The 20,944-nt window shown below is 50.0% G+C and overlaps 2 protein-coding genes across 4 annotated transcripts; one reads left to right on the forward strand and one right to left on the reverse strand.

The window, feature by feature from the left end:
- Positions 1-1,768: 1,768 nt before the first annotated feature.
- DPCD (deleted in primary ciliary dyskinesia homolog (mouse)) lies at positions 1,769-9,308 on the reverse strand. Of its 2 annotated transcripts, none has more exons than XM_003208071.5 (6): positions 9,167-9,308; positions 8,837-8,917; positions 8,094-8,218; positions 7,220-7,353; positions 3,141-3,243; positions 1,769-1,971 (listed from the first exon to the last, which is right to left on the reverse strand). In XM_003208071.5, exons 1-6 carry the CDS (start codon positions 9,228-9,230, stop codon positions 1,867-1,869), a joined length of 612 nt encoding a protein of 203 aa, XP_003208119.1. In that variant the 5' UTR covers positions 9,231-9,308; the 3' UTR covers positions 1,769-1,866. The 2 variants fall into 2 exon arrangements, with proteins under 2 accessions (XP_003208119.1, XP_085086318.1); XM_085230192.1 differs by lacking the exon at positions 9,167-9,308 and adding an exon at positions 8,996-9,133.
- POLL (DNA polymerase lambda) lies at positions 9,188-20,121 on the forward strand. Of its 2 annotated transcripts, XM_010714624.3 has the most exons (9): positions 9,188-9,315; positions 9,588-9,757; positions 9,980-10,277; positions 10,928-11,087; positions 14,090-14,413; positions 14,992-15,165; positions 16,064-16,192; positions 17,881-18,049; positions 18,323-20,121. In XM_010714624.3, exons 2-9 carry the CDS (start codon positions 9,646-9,648, stop codon positions 18,685-18,687), a joined length of 1,731 nt encoding a protein of 576 aa, XP_010712926.2. In that variant the 5' UTR covers positions 9,188-9,315; positions 9,588-9,645; the 3' UTR covers positions 18,688-20,121. The 2 variants fall into 2 exon arrangements, with proteins under 2 accessions (XP_010712926.2, XP_019473289.1); XM_019617744.3 differs by lacking the exon at positions 9,188-9,315 and having other exon boundaries at positions 9,574-9,690.
- Positions 20,122-20,944: the final 823 nt, after the last annotated feature.

Genomic DNA, 20,944 nt, shown 5'->3' on the forward strand with positions numbered 1-20,944 from the left:
AATTTACTGCCAGCTTCCGTGTAGCTACTGTGGTGCCACATGTTCTCCTGGAGTCTAAGTGGCAAAATAGATATCTAAGTGCCCCAGGCACTGATCTACTGCTGTAAAATGATGTCACTACTGGAACAATCTTCCATCTATGCAGATCTGTAAATCCCAAAGATAGCTGGTCCAGGATAATGATTCTGGAGAAGACCTCTGGGCTATAGGTAACATGGAGCCAATGTCCAAAAGACAGAGCTTTGTGTCAGGAGCTGCTAAATACTGTTGCTGTATTGCTTGGAGCACTTCAGGCTCTGCATGTGAGAAGAGCTTTAGGTACATGATCAGGCATGAGACACAAGACCAGAGAGATGGCAGAACTTGGAAGTGGGGAAGAAGGTCTGTGTTTTCTCAGATCCTTCAGTGTTCTAGGTCCTTTAATGAAATAGCAAGTGGGGGAGGAGGGATGGAGATATTAAATATCTCTGACAGAGTCCCCAGAGAGAGGCTCTGAAGGATTGGGGTTAATATTGGGTGGAAGGAGAGGTACTTTATTGCACTGGGACTTGGGCAAGGCTCAGAGTAGGAATGAGCATGTCAGCAGATTATGTGAACAGTGTCCCTGGTGCATCCTATGACAGACGCACCTGCAACATTGCTGCTGCCAGTCCTGCCATTCCCCTTCTGCAGCCCGTTGGTGGATCCTGCACTTTTCTGTCTGCTGTTAGGTTCTTTCTGGTTGAAACCTAGAGCAAAGCTGCAATTCCATGATGGTGCCAGCACTGGCTGGTTGAAGGATGCACCCTCCCACCTCAAGTGACATTAAGGAATGAGAAAACCAGAAGTGGGGCTTGGCACACTGCTTCTGCTGACCTCTGCCTGTCAACGGTGCCTTGGGAAGACTTGGGTGCAGATGGGAGCTAAAGTTATGCAGCAGGGAGGGTATAACTGAGGATGTCAGCAAGGCTCTGAGGAGTTTATGTGATTTGAAAGCAACGCTATGCTGGAAGCTAATAGCATGCTCACTTGGATTTGTTGTGGGCAGAAGCTGTTCAAATTTGAACTGGGGATGAAAGGACATGCAGAAGTCTAAACACAAGGATGGTTGGTGCAATGAGGACAGTAGCCAGCTGAAGGGTGAGTTGTAAAACCAGCATTGATGGAGTTGTCCCCATGCACAGGGCGCTGTCTTTACAGTGAGGCTTACACTGGGACAGGTTGGGGCCCACTCCTGCAAAGGATGTGGTTCAGCTACCCTTGAGTTGGCCAATGGCTCCTGTCACCACATTCACCTCCATGTCATGCAAATGAAGGCAACTGCATCTGAGTTCCTTCACTCTGCACAACAGCCCTGTATCCTGCACGTCACGTTGCACATGGCTGGTCATGAGAAGCAGCTCTTCACCTTTTCATATGCTGTGCCTGCTCAAGCCTAAACACTGAAGCTGTCTGCAGAGAAACCAGAGTCACCAGAACATCCTTTTAACAGCATGGAGGACCCTGTGCAACAGCACAAGAGGGAGCTGCTTCTGAGCACATTCCAGGCAGGTAACAAGTGTGAGGAAAGGGTTCTTTTTCTCCTCAAGGGGAACTACCCAGCTTTCATGTTGCATCTCCCACTACAGGATGGGGAAAGGGCAGCTGACTGCAGCTGTGACGTACCTTTTTTGCTTGCTGCAGCTTCCCACAGCTAATAGAAGGATTATAAATGTCTGTGTAAATAAGGCAAAAAACAGACTGCCTTGCAGTTTCCCTGGGCCTGCAAAAATCCCTCCAAACAGCTCTATTAACAACACAACCTGTTTTTATTAGAAAAGGCAAAATAAATACCATGAAGCTGTGACAGAGCAGTCACCGATACCTCAGCCTCTTAGCGGCCACTGCCTATTGGGTCTTGCAGTCACCATCCCCACTGTTTGCTGCCTTTATCTTCTTTAGCTCCTTCTGCAACTCTTCTTCAGCAGCCAGGATCTCCTTTGGCTTCTGGTACTGTAGGACAGAGAAATGCCCATAGCACTCCTGTTCAGCCTCTGCTCCAAGCAAACTAACTGAAATGAGGCTGTAAGCAGCAGGGTCTCTGTTAGCACAGCTCTTGCTGGGTGTAAACTACACAGCTGGGCCCTCTTGACAAGGGAGGTCTTTCCATTATCAGCTACCTCTAATGTGGGCTTGGAGAGGGGGTGCCCTCCTGGTAGGGACATCTGCCAAGATCTGGAGTGTCAGTTACAGTGCAAGTAAAACTTCCTAACTGCATGTAGAGTCTTGGCCTCCACCAGCACCTCTGGAATATCCTGGCAAGCTGTGTTGTGTGTATCCCTGGTGTGCTCATTGGTCATATGCTCACACGTGTTTTATATACATAATCTCCATTTTTTTTAAAGGCAAGAGAAATAGGAGTTGCAGTTCCTCTGTCCTCCCCTCAGAGCCCTCTTGCCCAGCTGCAGTTTAGTGGTGGATGCAGGTGCTTTTTGGCAAGGCTTGGGTGTATAGCAGACAGAAGCTCAGAAGCACTCAGGATGCGCCTCCTGGCCTGTTTCCTCTGCACACCCACCCCCAGCTCTGCTGTGAGGTTTCCCTCAGAGAGGATGTGCTCTTGGTAGCTGGCTTTCATGTTCAAGATGAGCACATGCTGCTCAAAAGCATGTCTGCCTCTGGATGCTCCTTGCAGCAGGTAAGTGCTCATTTTGTTAGACTCTTAACTTCCACCATGTGTCTCCTCTCTGGCACAAAGCAGCAGGTGACTTTTCTAAGGCTGAGAGACCTCCAAGTGCAGCAGGACCTTGGAGTTTTTAACACTCATGCACATAGCATGAAAGCATGCTCTGAGCCAAGACATACTTTTTGTTGCTGAGAGAGGAGGCTTGCTCAGGCCAGTGGGAGGGGAATACATGGAAAATAGGGCACTGTAGACCCTATTCCACTTGTAAGTCACCTTGATGAGCAAGCAGGACCCCTCTGGTAGCCTGGGCTGTCCTGGCCAGCGTCAGTGTGTCCAGCATAATCTAGAACTGCTAGTGACTGTGACAGAGAAGGGGATTCAGCAATGACCCACAGCATATCTCCCTGCTCTGCCTTGCTTCTCCACATGTAAGAATTTTAACTTCTTTCTGGATATAAAGGGAAAGGCAAAGTGGTGTTCTGTGTGGCTAAAACCTCACCGTGATGATCAGAGTGTTGTTAGAATGGGTGAAGCTCAGGGCAGCTGCATCTAGGGGGAGCTGGTATCGGTCCAGGTCAGGAATAGGGAACTTCTTGTAGTACCTACAATGCGATAAGACAGAAATGAGAAAGATGGAGTTCCTATTCTCCTCAGCTACTTGTTATTCTGCAAGGTATACTCTTGCATCTCCACTGTGCCTGCCTTTGTTTCACGAACAAAGGTCTGCAGGGAGCAGGGTCCCAACAGGGTAAGTGCAGGAGGGAATGGACCTGTCAGGGTTGGCAGGAGAAACCTGTGCCATGCTGTGTGCCTGCTGGGAGCACTGGAAACAAACCTCTAAACTGGGAATTGGAGCTGGCAAAGCCGTGAAGAGCTTTGGTATATGGGAACAGGTTTGGTCCCTCCAGGTTGCCCTCAAGAAGTGCCAGGGATAGTTAGGGATAGAGCGCTTAGCCTTGCTGAGGGACGTTCCTTATCTTTGTGCCTGCTCATTTCCTTTTATTCCCTTTAAGTTACTTGTCAAAGTCCTTGTGCTTGTAACTTACTTTCCTGGGAGCTGCAAGGTTTTATTTTGTCTCCCACTTGCTCCTACTGTGTTTCCTAGATCATATCCTGCTTTGGTGACGTGGTGGCACTCAGGTATTGCCCCAGGCACAGAGCTCCAAGCGTAGATGCCAACAGCCACTTAAGCCTCTACTCTGCAGCATCTCCATGCAGCCCCCATGCTGGCTATGGTGCTGTTCTGCGCTCCCAGCAACCTTGCCCTGATTTCTATCCCAGTTTCCCAGTCTTGCATCCAAGGAGGGGATAGAAAGGTTTTTGCCAGCTCCCTAACCATCTTGTCTCTCCACTGACCAAACTTTGGGCTTTGCTCAGTATGAAGGGATATGTTGCTGGTAGAAATGGAGGGGTTATAAGCTGTCTATGCTGCTAAGAGATTTCCTGATTTGGGGACTAGAACCTTGTAGACCTTCATTCTGCACTTGGCCAAGATCCTTCTCCGTTGGCATGGCTTGCCCTGCATCTGCTACTTCCATGTAGGATTGCACCAAATGCAGCTGTTGGTCCTATGTCCACCTGGAGGCATGGTTGGGTTTTTAGTCTCTGCCAGCAGTTTCATGGGTAATTCTCTCAAAGAACTGGCAGTTCTCTCCAAGGAATTGACTCATAGCTGGTACTGAGGTGCCCAGAGATGAACATGAACAGGCAGCAGTTGCTGTCATGCCATTCTCCATTCATCTGGTTGTGTATGAGGTTTGGCCTCCGTGGCTACCCTGCCCAAATTGCAGTTTATTTTCCAAGTCACGGTGAAAACAGCTACAAAGGGCAAATGGCCCTCCTGGTGCAGTGGGAGGAATGTACGGAGCTTGTTACCGCAGGGCTCAAACCGTTCTGTGTTGTCACTGCTGTCGGTATTTGGAAAAGGTGGCAGACATGGATAATAAGGGAGATGTCAAAGGTTAAACAGCAGAGATTAGATGAACACAAAGACATGTTAAGGAAGTGTTAACTTCTTACCGATTAGACCAAAAAAAAAAAAAAAAAAAAAAAAAAACCCAAAAAACCCAAAACCCGAAAGAAAAAAAAGCAGTACACAGAAAAAAAAACACTGTTTCAAAAGGCCTTGGAAGTTATCAATGAAACAGCAGCATTCTGCTGCCCCAGGACTAAGGAGAAGGGAAGAAGAATGGCTTTGGCTGGCCTCAAACTAAAATCTGTGACAAGATCAAAGGAAACCAGATCTGCCTGGCCACCCCCTCCTCCTCCTAACATTACCACTGCCTCTTGCTACAATAATTGAATCAGGTTTGGCGTTTGGGGAGAAGGCTTTCTGGGTTTGTTTTTAGAGTTTAGTTTAATGGATTTATTTTACAGCAAGAGGTTTTAAGCAAATCCCACTTGAGCAGCCCTTGCCGTGGCCAGAGGGAATGGGAGTGACTGGTGGATGTGAAGAGCTCCCGTCTGGGCTGGGAAGGTAGCTGATGGGAGGTAATTTCTGCTGAAGCAGGGAGATTCTCTGCCCTCGCCTCTCACCCCATGGCCAAGGGCAGTATTGCACTCTGAGCCTCGGTCCTGGCTTGAGAGCCACAGTGCGTATGTGAAGTCACCTCTATTTTTTTTCCTACTGGAAATCCACTTTTTGTCAGCCTGTAGGGAAAACTGCTACTGGTATGCTGAGAATTTATTGCTGAGCTACTGAGTAGTGACTTGGCAACCCATCCTGTTGCTTGTGCCTCTGGCTGGCGGTCAGCGCAGCTCTGTTGCTCAGAGGCAGCGTGGCTGACTTCCAAGGGTTGGAGAGGCTCTGAGGTTTCCTTTCTCTCCCATACTGATGCACACTCTCGCTGTGGCTGCCCCATGCCTTTGTTGCTATCTTGGAATTAGTTGCTGAGTGGTGCCTTGCCCTGGCCAAGACCCAGGAGAAATGATATAAGATATCCTGGAGCCTGTACTAAGTACTCCAGTGCTGGAGTCTGTCCCTGCTCCCCATTGAGGTGACTTTCAGCTTTAATTCCCAAAGCCCTTAACTTCATCTGCAGGCCACAAGCAGCTTTCATGTCCTTCAGCTATCTCTGACACTAGTCTGTGAGTGTGTAGCTGCCATATGATTGTGGGACAACTCTATGTTATCCTGAGAATGGTACAAAAAACCACCAAGTCAGGTAGGACACAGGTGAAACCTTAGTGTACGTTATAACCTAACAGCGGGCAAAGAGGTTCCCACATGCACACTGCTATTAGTAGGATGGGGAGTAAATAAGCTTGCCAATAATAGCTCGGGGTTGGACTTAGACTCAAATAGTACCACTTTCTTGTCCATGGGTACCCACTTGTACCTGGTGAGAATCTCACTCATCTTGGCTACACAGGTCTCCTCATTCTTTTCTTGCAAATCCTTCTCTGTGGATTCAGGACAGAAACCTACTATATTAGAGCTGAATCTGCTTTCACAGGGCAGACCTCCCCTTCCTACTATCAGCTTCCTCCTGCTTTTGAGCATCCAGGTGTGCCCGTGTACAGAGCTCAAACTTCCCCTTGCCACGGTCTCTGATGTGGTAAACCATTGCCTGAAAACTGCGCGTTCTGCTGTCCTGAAAGCTGTTCAGTTCCCAAGGCAGAGCGAGCTCTTTGCCAACAGCACCACCTACAGCCAGCAGCAAGGAGCGGTTGAAAGAGGGCAGGGTGCAGGCCGAAAAGCAACGCTGCGGTTTTTACCCACGAACCTGATTCTCCTGGGTTCTGCAGCAGTACTTGGGAGGAAAGGCAACCAAAGGACAAGCTGCCCAGCTTTTTGTACTGATGTATTTATCCCAGTCTGTAAATAGCTTTCACTGCCTGTCCAATATTCTCTCTTTGTTTTCCTAACACTCCCTCCTTGCTCTCTCTCCCCAGCACTACTGCTCATCCTGGCCTATTCCACTGAGGCAGTTAAGGTTTTGGGGCACAGTGCATCTCATTCTGTAAGAGCAGACAGGTAATGACAAAGGTTAAACGATGCTTAAGAGGCTTTTTTTCCCTCCCTTCTTAGTTTTCTTTTGGCAGAATATTGTGGTGTTTTCCTTTCTTAGATTGCCTGTATTTTTTCTTGCTACTTCCAGAACAAAAACTATCATTGTCATTTGACTATAGAGCAAGTTTTCAAAGGTGAAGTCTGAGTGCTCAGAGCTTACACCGTGCTTACTGAATTCTGCAGGTCAGTGCATTCTGAGATACAATGACTAAATCAAAGTACTATGTCTCAGGAAGAGGATGGGAAGCTCTAGTTTCAACAGGTCTGCAAAGGTATTATTTCCTTTCTCTTTAGGAATGATATTGACAGGAAAAGAACAGACTAAACACCTTGCTACTGAACTGTGAGTTAAGTTTGCAAAGTCCAGTTGTTGAGCCTGAGGGGCTTTTTGCTCAGTCTGAGGCAGCTGGAAGTGGAAATTGCAGTTGGCATGTCTCTTTCTGTCTAATGTATGGCTCCTCGAACAAAGGCAAGAGAGGATATCACCCTTCTGCCAACACCACCCTGCCCTCCGTGCCAGCCCACCCCGAGGGACTTTCAGCACTGGCAGTGCTGTTCTTACTGACTTCTTGTTTGTGGTCCGGATGACACAGCAGCGCTGCTCCTTCTCCACAGAGACACTGTAGACCTCCTTGGGGTAGGGCAGGTTACGGATCCGCCACTGGAAGCTGGTCAGGGTGTCCTTCCTCATGAAAACAGGCTACAGCAAACAAGTACTTTTAGCAAGGCCCCTCCAGCTGTCTCCTCTCTCCTCCTTGTACCCTTTTGCTTTTAATACTCCGAGAGGCTCCGTATGGGACTATTTGTTCTTTCCCACTGGATTGTTAGGAAACAACTCAAGAAACTGCCAGAGCACCAGTTTTGAAGGGCTAGCACGTACTCAGGGCATTGCCTGCTCTGTTTGTAGGAGGCTGAAGGCATTTACCAAGGGAGTACCATAGCAGTGTTACAGTGAAACTGGGCCTCTGCCCCAGTCAGCTGCGCAGAGCTGCTCTTGTGTTTCAGATCTATAGAAAAGAAAATGAGAGACTAAAACCTCTGTCCCCTGTGCCGGTGGGACAGGAGGTTAAAACAGGCCTGTGTTAAGGAGCAGCTCGTTACATACTGCCTCTGTTGGCCTTCCCCGTTATCACCTCACTTTCCATCCACTGATTTGTCCTGGCTCTGGCCTTCCTTTCAGCCTACTTTTTTGGAAGCTAGCACAATAGCTGGCTACCACAGCAATACAGTTTTTCTACTTATAGGAACCACAAATCTCCTGAAGACCTCAAAAGAACCTAAACCATGCTCTTTTTCTCCTCAGACCTTTGGGATGCTTTGTAGCAGAGCGCTGGGCAGGTCAAGGCTATCTCTTGGGGCAGTGAGTGATCTACAGACTACTGCTGTAAGCACAAAGCTAGGCAGTTTTAGGTGCAGTGGTGCCTGCAGACCCTTACATACATTAGAGCTGCTTTCCTTTATGAGCTCTGATTCCAGTGGTCCCAGGAGAGGTGAAATTGGGTCTCCCACTTCAACCTGCCACTTGCCAGTGCCCCCGAGGGTGTTCTTCTCTCGCCACCTTCTACCTGTAGAAGGGAGAAGAGATTTTGTTATTCTGTTTTATATGAAGAACTCCAGCAGATTACCATCAAAGCTGCCCAGCACCTTAAACTGAAATGATAATAAGCCTTTTTCCTTAATTTCAATTATTTCCACTTTGGTATAAGTGGATCAGTTAGCTGGACTACTCCTAAATCCAAGAATTGTGCACTAACTGCCTCTTTTTTGCTATTTGATACTGAAGCCATAGTAGGTTCACAAGAGATGCCATGCTGCAATTGTGGTTTTGGATAAGATCTGTAACCAGAACCTTGTCTGTCTGTGGCCACAAAAGCCACCAAAAAGCGTTTCACCCCAGCACATGCCGCAGCCCGTGTCTGGATGTGCGAGCTGGCAATCCTGTTCAGTGTGATTATGTCTGCTGTGAGTGACAAGCAGTTTGGGAGTGATCTTGGGCTGAAGCAAGGTTTGCTAGAGGAAGCGAGAAAACTCTGGGTCTAATCAACTATAGTTATATCCCTTCAGAAGGGAATGGGAGCTCCAGGAACAATTCTTTCTGGAACATTTAGGAGTGCTTCCTTCCTGCCAAGACAGTGCCTTCCACCACTCCAGCCCTGCAAATACCGACCTACCACCCCACTTACTCACTAACTGGCCAGTCTTCATGTCATACTCTTCAGCCATCTCCTTCCCATCCTCAAACTGGTAGTGGATCTTCCGCTTCCCTAGAAGCAAGGCAGGGCTGAGAGTCAATAGGAACAGGCTTACCCCTGGGTGTAGGGCCCCGTCCCCTCTCTCGAGACCTCGTTTCCTTGTGCGAGGGCAGCAGCGCAGGGCCGCGTCCCTACGTTTGCAGACCCGTTTCCTCCCTTAGGGTCCAGGTCGCGCTCTCTTCCCGCAGGGCCGCCCCAAAACGCCCCGGCTGGGAGAAAAGGGGAAGGCAGGGCCCCATCCCGGCTCGCTGCTTCCGTTACCGTCCTGCACCAGCGCGGTCTTGCTGGCGGCCCGCAGCCTCTCCAGCCAGCTCGGCACCGCCATGGCGGCCGGGACCCGTCGCCACGGCAACGCGGCCACTTCCGCCGCCGACCGGAAGTGTTTTTCGGCCTCTACCGGCGACCCGTAGGTGAGCGCGGCCTACCGCGGCGGCTGGGCCCGGTGCCGGGCTTGGGTCCCTTCCCCTCCCTTCCCCTTCCTTTCATTCCCTTCCCCTCCCTTCCCCTTCCCTCCCTGCGTGCCGGGGCTTTCTGTCAGCCCTCGGGGACCTCAGGGGATCGCTTCCAGCCCCGGAGCTCGGTTCCCCAACAACAACAAACCAACAACCTATAAGCAAAAGGTGCAAAGCTTAAGTTGTTTAGATTGCAGGCAGCTGTTCTCAGCAACTTTCTCCTTTCTCAGCGCTGTTCAGCAGCTGCAGCCTAACTGCTCCCCAGGGGAGCGAGGCACAGCCCGGCCTATGGAACCGCGAGGGATTGTCAAGGCCTTTCCCAAGAGGAAGAAGGTGAGAGATGACTCAGGGAAAAGCGTCCCTCCAAAGATCCCAAAAGAAGGAGCGGAGGAGCCCGAGGGTAAGTCCCTGTGCCCGTGGTGTGGGATATAATGGCGGTATCCAGCTTGCTGGCTGGAGGTTCTGCGCCCCGAAAGGCTGCTTCTGGCCCCCGAGTGCATTTTCTGTAGAGGTATAGCTGGCTTGCTTCAGTGTGTCCAGCTGTGGTCTGAGGTATGTAGCCCATTTGCTTAAGGATGCTATTTCTCTGTTGCTGATCTCCTGCCCCTGTTCTTTTCCTCAGCGGAGTGGCTGAAACCAGTCGCTGCCTACGTGTTGCAAGCTGGCATTGGCCAAGCCAGGGCAGAGATATTCCACAAGCAGATTGTCCAGAATGGGGGATTTGTACACAGCCGTCTCTGCTCGGAGGTGACGCACGTCATTGTAGCTGAAGATATGGACTGTGATCGGGCCTTCCGGCTCCTCAAATTAGCCAAGCTGCCTTCGAGGTTGCAGCTGGTGAAGGCATCCTGGCTCAGTGATTGCATTAGAGATCAGAAGCTGCTGAATACCGCTGGCTACAGTGTCTTTATCCCTCGGAGGTAGGCAAATGCCATGCTGTTTTTCCTCCCTATGGTGCCTCAATCCTAAACTGAATTGCACTAAAATTTGACCTCTGCTCGCAATCTCAGACTGCATCTCTTCACAGCTCCCTTGGGCATGGCTCAAAATCCTTTTTTTGCTGTACGGATAGTGAAATTTAGTGATTTTGTGACTGGTTGCTATTCTGTGTGGTAGCAGAACTCGGAGCAGAGCCCAGAGTGCTAGTAGGAATCCTGTTGCTTATTGCTGGTGATAAAGGCGCTTCTTAATCTATCAATGATAGAAAGATTTTCTTATTTTTATTTTTTTTAGAAATACTGGGGATTAATTGCTGCTCCTTACTGCAGATGAAGAGCAAAGAGAGAATTGACAACTAGGCACAAGAAGAAATAAGGAGTGGAACAGCAGCAACCACAGCTTAGGGTCAAAGTGTTTTGGTGGAAGTGTAAAAGTGTTTAAGACTGAGGTAGATTGAAGTGGAAGTTGCAGGTCAGTGGAATGGATTGAAACTGGGGGGATTGAGCCAAAGCCAGAATAATCGGGGAGTAAAATTCACATTGTTTCATTCCAAAATATATGTAAAGATTTTTTGGACAAACTTCTTGGAGCTGATAAGTACTCCTCTGCTAAGGTGTCTGATCCATGGCAGGTATCGGGAAGAGGGAGAACAGCAGCAGCAGCAGTTCCTGGGCAGTGAAGAAATCCAGTCCTCAACAGAGGGGAGTGCAGCAGAACCAAATGTTAAAGCACAGGTGGGGGATTCCTCGCAGCAAAACCCGGGCAGCCTTGCACAGCAGCAACCATCTGAGGTGAGGCTTCCCATACAGGCTCTGCTTCTTGCGGACAGGTCCTGTGTACTACTTTTGGTAAGAGCCTTTCTGCAGGGCTATGATGCTGGATTTTCTGAGCAAAGGGATATTGTTGGGTTGTTTCAGTGGGTTGGTGTTGGCAGGCTTGGGCTGTAGATGTGGCTACTGCTTCTCTTTATCGCTTTAGGCGTTTTAAGTAGAAAAAACACCCCTTAAATTCCCATCCCTATTGGAATATTTCTAGCTGAAGCAGTCCAGGTGCTCCTATCAGGCCAAGGCTCACTCCAGTGATCGTGTTTCCCCTGCCTCTTTTTGAGGAGTATCCCCTGGCTGAGAATATCTCACTTTCAGGAAGCACTGATATTTCATCCCATGTTCCTCCCTGAGCCACATCGACACATTCTCTGCTCCTTGGCAAGAACTCTGTTCAGACACATGTTCAGACATCAGATTGCTACTAGAATGATTGTGATGGTGTGCTTAAAATATCCGTGTTGAGGTATTGGTGGCCTCTGCTGTGAGTCAGCTTCTCCAGGTCTGCCATCAGCTTTATTGTCTTTTCCTGCGTTTCTGCCCAAGTTTGCTGAACTCTTTTCTGTGTTGGCATTATCCAAATCTATCTGCAGCAAAGTTACCCCAGACCTCTTAGAACAGCAGCTGCTTTGTAATGCTGGTAGCTGGTGCTGTGTTTGCTGACTTGGTCCCAAATCATAGGTGCTGAATTTGTTTTATGAAACACTGCAATTACTTCCTAGTTGGCACCTCACCAAGGACACCTTTGTTTTAGGCTTTCCTTTCTCATGAGCACATGCTTGGGGGATCTTTTCTCCCCACATTTATTGTCTAGTATGACAGAGTTGGCTACTGCGTCTTAACTGTATTGCCTTTGCAATTACCCTGTCTTTGCTATTTATTGTAACTCTAGTGGCAGTCATTAATAACAAATCTCACACTTAAGAACAAGAAAGGGACTTCTGTGCTGTTATGGATCCTGTGACAACTGTCCTGCTTTCTTCTCACGTTTACTTTGGGTGGTCAGACAGCTGCTACAGTCTGTGGGAAGCCTTGCTGTCTTTTTATCTTTTAAATCCCCTCAAGCAATGATACTTCCTGTTAGTCTGCATGCAGAAACAGTATCTATAGGCACCTGAGCAAATTCCCTTGGTCCCTTGGCTGTGTGAGGTTGAGAGGAGAACCCACTGGTTCTCTTGAGTACTCTAGGTACTCTAAAGACAGTACCTAACACTTTTAAAAAATGACACCAACAGAGAAGCTGAAACTGAAATCTTAATGTGGAAGTAGCATCCATTTAAGCACTGAATATTTTTTAGCATGGATGGATGCTATTCTCTAGGCAACAAGGAGTGTGCCAGTATATCATACTGAATGGGGACTGCTCTGAGAATTCGGGGTTTGGATGTGAACTCAGCAGAAATCCTGTTGCCAGTCGGGTTGTAGCAACTGCCTTGTGATTGGCATCGAGTTGCTGTAGTTTTCTGCAAGGTAGCAAGTGGTGCCAGTTATTCACTTATGGAACCCTGTTACTGTTTCCTCCCTGTCAGGTGAAGTATTGCCTCAGCCATCAGGCTGGAGTTGCCTTTCTGGGACAGGCAAACCCGGCACAACCCATTCTCACCCAGCTCTGCAAGCCACCTGCTGTAGGATCGTGGAGTAGCTTAGAAGCTCACAAGACTATTGGTTTTGTATGCATGGTTGTAAAAAGTCCATCAGCTTTTTTGGCAAAGCACAGAGATTCTGGGGTTTATGTACTGTTTCACCTATGTGACACTGCTGGCTGAGAGAATGGGAATTGCATGCTCCAGCTGTACTGTTGTTTACATTGTGCTGGATAACGTGCTCCTTAAATGCTTTTAAGGGGCTTACTAAGCGATCTGAACACTCTGAGGCTTTGCTGCCTTCAGAGGGAACTTTGTCTTCGGGGAGTTGCATACAGAGTTTCAGAGCAAATAAAACGACTTCAGTCTATCAAATTCTCAGTCTGACCCACTTTTCGGAGTTATAAAACAAGATTACAAAAGGGAAAGCACAGGAACATCCTGCCTCTTCTGCCTAATGGCTTCAGCTCTGTATCTTGCAGGGACTTTGTTTGCAGGCCTCCCTAGCCAGCAGGAACAGGTTGTAAAGACGTGGCTCTGCCTTAGGCTGATGCTCTGCAGAAACTCGTAACGGGACTTGTGTGCAATGTGTAACTTCAGAACAAATCCCAAACAGCCCTGTTCATTTCAGGTTTACTTCCATGGTACAGGAGCTCATATATCTCAATGGACTCCTGTGTTTATACATAAGGAGAGAGGGGGACCCAAATGAGCAAAGCGGTCTTCAAAGCCTCTGTTCAGCTTCCTCCTTCTATCCCTTTTGTTCATTACCTGAAGCCAGGGGTCATTGTTTCTTAAGTCCACACAGAGGCATCCTAATGCTGAGAGTATCAGCAAATGTATACATTGGTTCTTTCTTCTGTCACTGAGGAATGTGGAGTCCTTTGTGGCATTCCTTCCTTCCCCTTTTCTCTTGCAGATAGCCATGGGGAAAATGGGGGGGGGGGGGGTTGTAATTTAGTACCCTGTTAAGATTTTGTCTGTAACGTGAAAACAGAGCACAGGGCGTATCTCCTGTGATCTGCATTGTGGGGTGGAAGGCACAGAGACTGAATGTGGGAGATGTGCCTATACAGACACCAGTTCAACAATAAATTTCCCAGTGGGAGTGCGTGTGTTCTTGGGTTGTATCTGAACAGCAACCTGTGTTCTCCTGTGCTTTGTGACATGTGCATGTATTTTCAAGGGGTGCCTGGGTAGCTTAGAACATTTAGAGCTGTGTATGCATATAACTAACAACTTCCTGAGATGGCAATTTGAGCACTGCATACCCTGGAGGTTGGTTAGTGCTCTGACTTCCTACTCCCAAGGGCAGGCTGTGCTAACGGGACATATGTGAGGCATGCACTTATTCTCACATGACTGCTTTTCTACCTCTCCCTAAAGAAAGTCTATGATGATGAAGACAGCGAAGGAGAAGATGCTAGTGTCACTCAGGGAGATCTGGAAGCACTGATTTCTGGCCACTATCCTGTGAAATTGTCAGAGGAGACCAGCGGCAGCTCTTCCGCAGTGGCCCAGCCTGTCAGCAAGTGGGTTTGTGCACAGTCCTCCCACAGCAAGAAGGAGAATCACAACCAGTGCATCACAGAGAAGCTGGAAGTGCTGGCAAAAGCCTATTCTGTCCAGGGGGACAAGTGGAGAGCTCTGGGCTATGCTAAAGCCATCAATGCACTCAAAAGCTACCACAAACCAGTCACCTCCTACCAGGTAAAACACTTCCCCAGAGTAGTAGAACACAGAGGTGGACTCTGCATCCCATCTCTTTTATAAGGCAGATCTGTTCCTGTTTCTGTGTGAAACAGCTAATCTTTATGCCTTGGGAACTGTGTTGCTGTGTTGTAAGTTGTTGTCTAGTGAGTTGGATTTGTTGACCACTGGCAGAAACGTGGAGTCAGAGCCTCTACCCCATAATCAAACTCAGAGCCTCTTAGGGTAGGATCTGAGCACCCACGAGATAAATGCCTTCCCTAGGTTCAATGCGGGGCCATTTTCACTTTCCTCATAAACAGCAGCAATGGGCTAGCATTGGAGATAACATATAAAACTAGTTGAATCTGGAGCTGGCTGACTGTGACTGCCCAGCTGTTCACTGTGGTTGTGTTTCAGTCCTGTTCTATATGCTTGACTTTTTGCACTTGGCATTGAACCTTTTGTCAGCCAGATCTGAAGATGAGCAGCTCACAGAACTAATCCTGCCACTTAACAATCAGTGATCTGACTGGGTTCTGAGTGGTAACAGCTCCCCAGCTTGTGTGTGGCCTCTATCACCTCTGGTTTCTTTCTAGGAAGCCTGTAAAATTCCTGGGATTGGGAAGCGAATGGCAGAGAAGATCCTGGAGATCTTGGAGAGTGGACATCTGCGCAAGCTGGATCATATCAGTGAGAGTGTGCCTGTGCTGGAGCTATTTTCCAACATCTGGGGAGCAGGAGTCAAGACAGCTCAGATGTGGTACCAGCAGGTAAGTTTAGTGCTTTATACAGTGGTTCTCAGGCTGTGATTTGAGGACTGCTTCTGAGTGCAGCAGGGGAATTACTTTAACAAATAGTTTCCAGTTGCCAGTATCCACGGATGGGATTCAAATCTGCATTTATGGGAGTAATTGTGAGTCTGGGTCCTGTTGTGGCTGTATTTGGGGAGAACGGAGTGCAGCCAAGACTGAGTTTGGTCGTGGGGTAGACGACAAAGATGTGTGATAGGAAGAGTGGAGGAGGACACACACCGTCTCTTCTGTGACCATCACTGCTTGGAGACTCATCTCACACTGCTCACTGCAGTGACACTGTTAGGAGCCAGCCTTGAGCCAGGATGTCTTGGTTGTCAGTTCCCAATCCAGTCGCTGCCCTGTTGTCCTGACTGGCTCCTATAGCTGTTAGAGCAGCCATCCACCTTGGTGTAAAATAAGTGACGACATGAGCCTGTCCAGCCCACTGGATAAGTTCCTTCTTAGAAGGAGTTTGTTTCCTGAGCATAGATCAAGTGAAGCCTGCCTTCCTGTAGTGTTTGGCTTGTGAATGGCTTCTTTGCTGTCTAAAAATATGCCTGTGTTTACACCATAGGCTTTCCTTTACCTGCATCACTTGATTTCATTCAAGCTGTAAAGAGCACAGTTGCCTTAAGAACAGCACCCTTCTGTCAGGTTTAGTTAAGATTTGAAGTCAGTGTGGGGTGGAGATTAGAAGTGCGTGTGAGGATTGCCTAAATATCTTCTTTCCAGTAACGAGGCTGTAATCTCTACATGCAATTTCAGAAACTGTGACTAGCCTGGTCTTGAGACAGGTTAAAAACAATCTCCCCTGGTCCTAGTGGAAAGCGCTTGAAGAGTGAGGTCTCAGCAGAGATGATGTGTTCTGCACTAGGGCTTCCGGACACTGGATGATATCCGCACCAAGGCGTCTCTCACCAGCCAGCAAGCCGTGGGCCTGAAGCACTATGAGGATTTCCTGGAGCGCATGCCTCGGGAGGAAGCTGCAGAAATAGAGCAGACTGTGAGTAGCTTGCCTCTGAGCCCTTGGAGTGGAGGACCTCCTGGGATCTGACGGGAAGTTGCAGGCTGTGGAAATGTCCCTCTGTTATAGCTGAGTTCTGCAGCAACCTCTCTGAGCTGTGTCAGTGCTTGGGTGACTGCTTTTGGGCATAAGCCCACCGAGCACTTTAACCTGTAAGAAGGTTTGAGTGCTTGGCAAGAGGGAGGATACTTTCCAGCTGTCAGTTCCTCACAGTGCTTTGAAAAAGACTACGTGTGGCATGATGGCTTGAGCAGGTTCTAGCTCCCCTTTCCTGCCTCTCATCTTTTCTGATATCTGCATTTGGCTAAGGTCACGAGCTGATTCCCTGATGCTGCTTCTCCAAAGGAGTCCATGAGCATTCTGTGAGCTGGTTGTTGGTGTTGATGGAGACAGACCTTGGATACCCTTGGTAGAAGCAAAGGGGATCCAGGTGCAGAAGGGTGTTGCTCGCTCTAGTAAGCCGTGGCTCTCCAGGACTGTGGGGTGCTAAGCCAGTGTACCCTAATGTGAGCAGAGAGCTTGGGGCTCCATCATTGCTATCCCTGTACTCTCTGATCACCATGGAGGCATCAAGCAGCGTGACCCTGTCACTCGGCCACAGGGCCTGGCCACAAAGAATACACTCCTGCCAGGCTCCTGCTGGGGTGTCAGTCCCATATGCTGGGATTAGCCATTTTGGTTGTGAGTGGTCCTTTTCCCAGGCAGGCTGGTTTGAGGAGCTGGCTCTTGGGGCTGGGGCTATTGTTATCTTGATGGGATTACTGTGCTCCCCTCCATAGGCAGGCACACACCTCCGATCCAGGCAAGGGAGAGAGAATAAGGGATTAGTCACTGTCTGTGCTGCCTGTCACAGTGAGAGCTGATGAGCTTTTAGGCTTTTGGGTGGGGTTGGGAGTTTTCTAGAAATCTTCATTTAAAGCCAGAAGGGGGCAAGGACACCAGAGGAGGGCTTGCTCCGCATGAGAAAGGGTTGTGGCTTCTTGAAGCACCTCTGGGGCAAAGGTTAATGGGTTTATCTCTTGCTAATGAAGGATGATCCCCAAGAGTGACAAGGGGTTGTGGGCAAGGACACTACCTTCCTGAACCTCAGCCCCTGTATTGGCCTCGTCACTGGGAATTGCTGAGCCCCTAATTATTTGCTGCCAACAGAGTGATTGGCACAATCAGACCAAGAATACTTCTGTCCAAGGACATCGAGCCTTTCTTAAGCATTTAATGAATGAAGCCATCAGAACTGTTACTGTCCGCGCAGAGTGAGAGCTGGGATCTAGCCTGGAGGTGGCTGCATTAGTGGTATCTCTGATGATGCTGCCTCCTTAACACTGCATCTTCCGACTTGTCCCAACCCAGCTGAAGTCTGGCCTCCCCCAAGAGCTGATACCAATGGCCAACTTGTGGCAGCAGCCTAGTAGATCATTGTGTTGTATGGCAGTGGGCTGGGCATTTGCAGGTCTGTATGAAAGCCACCCCAGCACACGCAGCTTCTGAAGCAGGCCAGTCTTCTCCTTGGGGCAGTTTGCCATGCCTGCCAAGTGTCAGCTCTGTACAGAGATCCTGGAGCTGCGGAGTGGCTGAGGCAGGTGCAAGATCATTTGCTGTCTGGACAGAGAGGGCATTAAGAGAGTAGTCTGTGACTCTTCTCCCTCTTTCCCCCTCTGTTCTTGAAGGTCAGACAAGCAGCCCTGGCCTTGAAGCCTGGGCTCGTGTGTGTGGCATGTGGCTCCTACCGTCGGGGGAAGGCCACCTGCGGAGATGTGGACGTGCTGGTCACTCACCCAGATGGTCAGTCTCACCGTGGGCTGTTCAGCAAGCTGCTTGACAACCTCCACGAGAGCGGTAAGAGGGCTGGGGGCTGGCACATGGTGCTCGAAGCTGTTCTTAGCAGAGCCAAGCCAAGGAGGGACTGAGGTCAGAGCTACACATGAATAGCATCCATTGAAGGGCAGGTGATCGCTCTTCAGTCTTGGGAGGCTGTCAGGGCTGAGGCTATGTTACTGTAGGGACCCTGCAGCACTCAGAAACCTCAGCTGCTGCCTGGATCATGGGAAGTTCAGAATGGGGATTCCAGGTCTGCTGCTCAGTCCCCCTCTGCCTGCTCTCTCTCCTCAGGCTTCCTTACAGATGACCTGGTGAGTCAGGAGGACAATGGTGAGCAGAAGAAGTACCTGGGGGTGTGCCGCCTTCCTGGGCCGGCCCGTCGTCACCGACGTCTGGACATCATCGTGGTGCCTTACAGCGAGTTTGCCTGCGCCCTGCTCTACTTCACCGGCTCGGCCCACTTCAACCGCTCCATGCGTGCCCTGGCCAAGACCAAGGGCATGAGCCTCTCAGAGCATGCCCTCAGCATGGCTGTGGTGCGAGGCCCTCGTGGTGTCAAGATGGCATCAGGCCACGTTCTGCCCACCCCGACCGAGAGAGATGTCTTCACTCAGCTGGGGCTGCCTTACCGAGAGCCCTCGGAACGGGACTGGTGACGCCGGTTGTCACCCAGCACCCCGAGCTGTGTTGATGTTTTGAGGGGTGCTGGCTTCTCCGGTGCTGTTCTGTGGTGTCTGTGAACTGGGTAACGTATTGCAGCAAACTGACTCCTTGCAAACCGGGGCCCTGCTGCTAGCAGAGCTTTGTGGCTTCACCCAGCAGAGGGCGTGGACTGGAAGGGCTGCCCTGTATCACACGTCTGCTTGTGCCCGGCTCTCAGGCAGCCCCTGGCTACTGAAGGGGCTCACTGCCCATCAGCTAATCCTGGCCTGGCTTTCCCTAGGGAAGCTCCAGAAGGCTGGCTTGGAGAGCGTTATGACAAAAGCCCTCCTGGTGCTTGGGAAGTGGGGAAGAAGGATGCATCTTCCTCTCAGTGTGAGCACAGATGCTCCCATAATCTCTGTCCTGAGCTGTGTATGAAGGCAGCAGGGGTCTGGCCTGGCCTGGAAACGAGCCCCTTTTCTCTGCTTATTGCTGCTGGCATCTGCTGCTGTGAGAACTGCTAAGGTCTCCCTGTGCTGCTGCTATGTCTTCTCTCTGTCTGACTTGTGTTGTCCGGTGGGTCTCCTTGCACAGTGCCAGGCAGCTTCCCCTGGAGCCAGGCGAGCCCTGAGGAATGTGTGAAAACCCATTGTGCTCCATCTACATGTTCTCAGTCCATCATGTGCTGAGCATCCTGCAGTGCAGAGTGCTGTGATCCTCCTGGCCTGGGCACAAGGGCTCCTTTGCCCTCTGTGCAGGAAAGAAATGGCCCCTTGGGCTTCAGGGTGACTGTGCTCAGGATTGTAATGATGCTGAATGTAACCTGCTAAGGCTGTGTGTTTGGTGCATGCAAGGCATGGAAGCAGAGAGAAGCACGGATAATTCAGTGTTAATCTGGGCAAAGCAGAGCTTTCCCATTTTTTGTGTGTGATGACCAGGAAGTCACCTGGTCTGTATTGATCAGAGCCAGTGTGTGTGTGTAAACGTGCAGGTGTGCTAACCCCTTCTATTCCAAGGGAGTGAATTTTGTTTCTCAGGAAACCTCAACTATTTTTATATTCTGGAGATGAATTTTGCGGAGGCTTTCAGTGCTCTGCAGCATCAGCTGCTGGTGAGGCCAGGGTGTTCCTGCCTCAGTCTCTGGGGCTGATCTGGCCTCACGCTCCCTTATCTTGTAGGGGACCTGGCCACCCCCACTCTGCACTTTGCTGCATCTTTGTCACGTGCAGGGATGAGCTGTGTTTGCTGCCAGGGCAGCCATTAGGGCATCAAACCTGGTGGCTGCTGGGGACCTGCAGTGGGTGTTTGCTGGGGAGGACTCAATCCAGGTGGTGTCTTTGGTCAGCCCAACCCTTCTACAGAACACCTGGTGGAAATGAATGTCTTCTGGCATCTATTGGTGCTTTGAAACATGAAGTGTAATAAATCCTTTGTCTCTTTTTCATCCAGCTCTGGGTGCCGTGGCTGTTCCTTATGGGACTGGGGCTGCCCCTCTCGCCAGAGTCACATGCTGGGGACAATGCTACGGGTGGGAGAGATGCGGTATTGCTGTCCCCCATCTCTTTTTTCCTTTGTCCTTTCCTTTGGGGCCACAATTCACTCTATGATGCGAAGTGGGTGCTGCAGCAGCCCTGCAAATCTCTGGTCTGGCTGTGTGTGCTTTTACAAAAGGGGAGGGCTGGGGCTGTTCTCTGGGCAGTGCAACTTTCTTGGGGACATGAAGAACTCCTGCCAGCCCCCTGCACTCTAAGGGAAGTCTTCTGTCTGTCCCTGTCCTCCCATTCCTCAGCTCCCTGCCAGGAGCTCTGGAGAGGGCAGAGAGCCCTCCCGTGGCCGGCAGCAGCCACAGCTGCGTGGTCCAAGGATGGGGCCATTTCCCCTGCAGATGCAGCACGATGGCCCTGCCAGTCGCCAGGAGTGATGCTTCTGGGTTCCAAAGGCTCCCACTTCCCCTTGGGCTGAGCCAGGCAGAACAGCACCAATGACTGGATCATGCTGCCTGCTGTGAGTGCTGGACTGGGCAGAGCCTCCTGCCCTGCACAGAGGGGACAGAGCAGCTGTGTGCCCCTAATCCCACTCTGCATCTTCTGAGTCACTTGCAGACCTCAAGGTAGGGGTTACCTCCAGTCTGGCACTCCCCAAAGCCAGATGTGTATCCAGGACCACTCTGCCTGTGCAGCAAAGCAGGAGCTGGCCACTAAGTGTCCCCAGCACAGCTTTTGTTTCCTAATGTCACACAGAAGAAGGTTCAAAGCTCAGGGTCCAAACAGA

Source organism: Meleagris gallopavo, chromosome 8 (genome assembly GCF_905368555.1).
Source record: "Meleagris gallopavo chromosome 8, MGAL_WU_HG_1.1, whole genome shotgun sequence".
Lineage (NCBI taxonomy): Eukaryota > Metazoa > Chordata > Aves > Galliformes > Phasianidae > Meleagris > Meleagris gallopavo.